The sequence below is a fragment of the Phytophthora infestans genome, genomic scaffold, assembly GCF_000142945.1.
Source record: "Phytophthora infestans T30-4 supercont1.5 genomic scaffold, whole genome shotgun sequence".
NCBI lineage: Eukaryota > Oomycota > Peronosporomycetes > Peronosporales > Peronosporaceae > Phytophthora > Phytophthora infestans.
The window spans coordinates 1,640,812-1,643,287 of record NW_003303754.1 but is presented as its reverse complement, the minus strand read 5'-3'; the positions used below and the strand labels follow the sequence as shown (position 1 = coordinate 1,643,287).

Genomic DNA, 2,476 nt, shown 5'->3' with positions numbered 1-2,476 from the left:
AATGTTGTCTGCCCTTGGAGCATCACATAAGTTTCTAAGCAAATTTACTGGTAGCGAGTGTATTCCAGATCTCGAGATTACTACTGAGGGGATTATCTGTAAATGTGGCGTTTACGGTCGGCGCAATCTGGACTGCCAATCTGGCAGACACCGAAAAGCAGATCCCTATGATCTGGACTGGATCCTCGGCCAAAGGATTCGACACCGTACAGATGACAAGCATGTGGACTTTGCCATGGGGTCTTCCGCCTCACGTTCGTGTTGCGTGGCGTTGACAACAGGTCCAGACGCCACACGCAACACGAAAGTAATGTTGCTTTGCTGCAAGACCAGGTCTCACTCTCCAACCTTCCTTGCCCAACACAAGGACCAACCAACAACCTCTCAGCTTTTTCTGCAGCAACTAAAGCAGAGATGAAGTTCCCGACCGCCTTCGCCGTTGCCACCGCCGTGGCTTTCAGCTCCACCGATGCCGAAAGGCTCAAAACTGGTGTCTGCTACGCCCCGTGGCACCACCAGAACGTCAACTGGGACGTGCTGCAAAATGACATGAGGCAGGTGGCCCAGCACTTTTCGAGCATCCGCACGTACGAGGCTTCGCTAGCTGGAGTGAACGCAATCGACATGGCCGCTGCCGCCGGCATTCGCGTCGCAGTGGGCGTGCAGCTGCAAAATCCAAGCCGCATCGACGCCGAGATAAAAGCCGTCTGTGAAGGCTACGCTCGTAACCCGTGGGCCGTCGAAGCGGTCTACGTCGGCAACGAGGATCTGCAGAACGGTGGCTTCGGCAAGTTCTCGGCCGACCAGCTTATCGGCTTCATCAACCGAGTGCGTGCATGTGTGGGCAACACGCCGGTCGGCTCGGTACAGCGCATCAACGAGTGGCTGACCTCCAGTGACGCGTGGAAGCTCGCAAACGCCTGTGACAACATCGGCGTCAACATCTACCCGTTCTTCACGCAAGGCTCGCAACCTTCGGTGGAGAAGCTGCAAGCGCAGTGGCAGCAAATGGTGTCTAAGTTCGGCCCCAACAAGCTCCACCTCACGGAGACTGGCTGGCCGTACGCTGGTGAGAGCTACCAGAACAACCAGCCGTCGTACGAGGGTATGCAGCAGTACCTGAACGACTACGTCAAGTGGTCTGCTAACAAGGGCGTGTCGTACTGGTTCATGATGTACGACACGACGGTGAGCTACACGGGCGCTGAGTACGAGAAGCATTTCGGTCTCTTCGGCACCGACATGAAGCCGCACGTCAACATCCCGCAGTGCCCCAACCCGAACCAGCAGCAGCGTCTCCGTCGCGACTAAGCGCCTAGTGTCGGGTGAGTTGTGACAAGGGCCCAAACTTACACTGCCATCACCAAGAGAATCCAAATACCACTTCAAAATACCTCATTACTTAGCACAAACAAAATAAAACTACTACGGATTACTACGTAGTACAGCTGGTTTTAGTAGTACTACTTTTAATACTTCAAGTACTTTACATGAATACGACTGTTAGGGTTACGACTCATAAATTACGCTCATACATGTACCATTAAATACTAAGGCTGGCTGCTTCGTCCGTAATATCCATGACGATGGCTCGTAGTTTCCTTGACTTGGCAGCTTCACCTTGACGCCTCCGAACGTCTCACTTATATGCTTCAGATACGCGACGAGATTTGAATCTTCGACGGTGGAAAAAGACCGATGACTCTGTCCTAGCCACGTAGCAAACAGCTTATCAGCGTGCACCTGCAGTGCTGGGGCGATGACCTTCGCCTCTTGCCGATCGGGAGATAGACTGATGTCTATCGCTTCCGGTTCTTCCGGTATACTTCTGACTGCGGCAGTTGGAATGCTAGGTCGACGCTGGGTAGCTGAAGATCCACCCGACTCATGCCTAGGTTTCCTCTCCTCAGCAGCTTCAAGATGACTCGAGTGAGCTGTAACCATGTGACTCTTGACATTGTTAGTCAAGCCTTTGATGTATGGAATATCCGTGCCACACTTTAAGCAATGAGCGCACTTGGCGTTGTCGGAGATGAGGTCGTCTTTGGGAACATCAGCGCATCCATCTTTACGAACCAGACGGATAAAGTCCCACAGTTCGGTTTGTGCACTCCCTTCATCCTAAACATATTTTCAGGGGTCCGTGGAATTCTTGGATCGGACTCGGGCTCAGACATGGCCTCGCTGGGAGCAGGACTCGCTGCGGTATTTAAAGCTTGTCTCTGGCGCGATGGGATAGCTGGGAGGTTATTAGTTAAACGCAGACTCGGACGCGCGGCCGATAAGTGCCCAGGGTGTCTTAGTTCCATGTGCTTCTTGACGCTTGTGGTTTTCCCCTTCCTGAACGTAATGTTCAGGCCACACTTTAAGCAATGTGCACACACAGCGTGGTCGGACGAGAGATTTTCCTGGGATAGGTGAGCGTATTCGTCCTTCCGAACCAGCCGAATAAAATCCCACAGTTCTGGTTTGCGAG

At 52.9% G+C, this 2,476-nt stretch overlaps 1 protein-coding gene across 1 annotated transcript; it reads left to right on the top strand.

Moving 5' to 3' along the window:
• Positions 1–414: 414 nt before the first annotated feature.
• Positions 415–1,311, top strand: PITG_04158 (glycoside hydrolase, putative; the record flags this gene model as incomplete). The annotated part of the gene is made up of 1 exon (XM_002905810.1): positions 415–1,311. The coding sequence occupies one exon, from the start codon at positions 415–417 to the stop codon at positions 1,309–1,311; it is 897 nt and encodes a 298-aa protein (XP_002905856.1).
• Between the last annotated feature and the right edge of the window lie 1,165 nt (positions 1,312–2,476).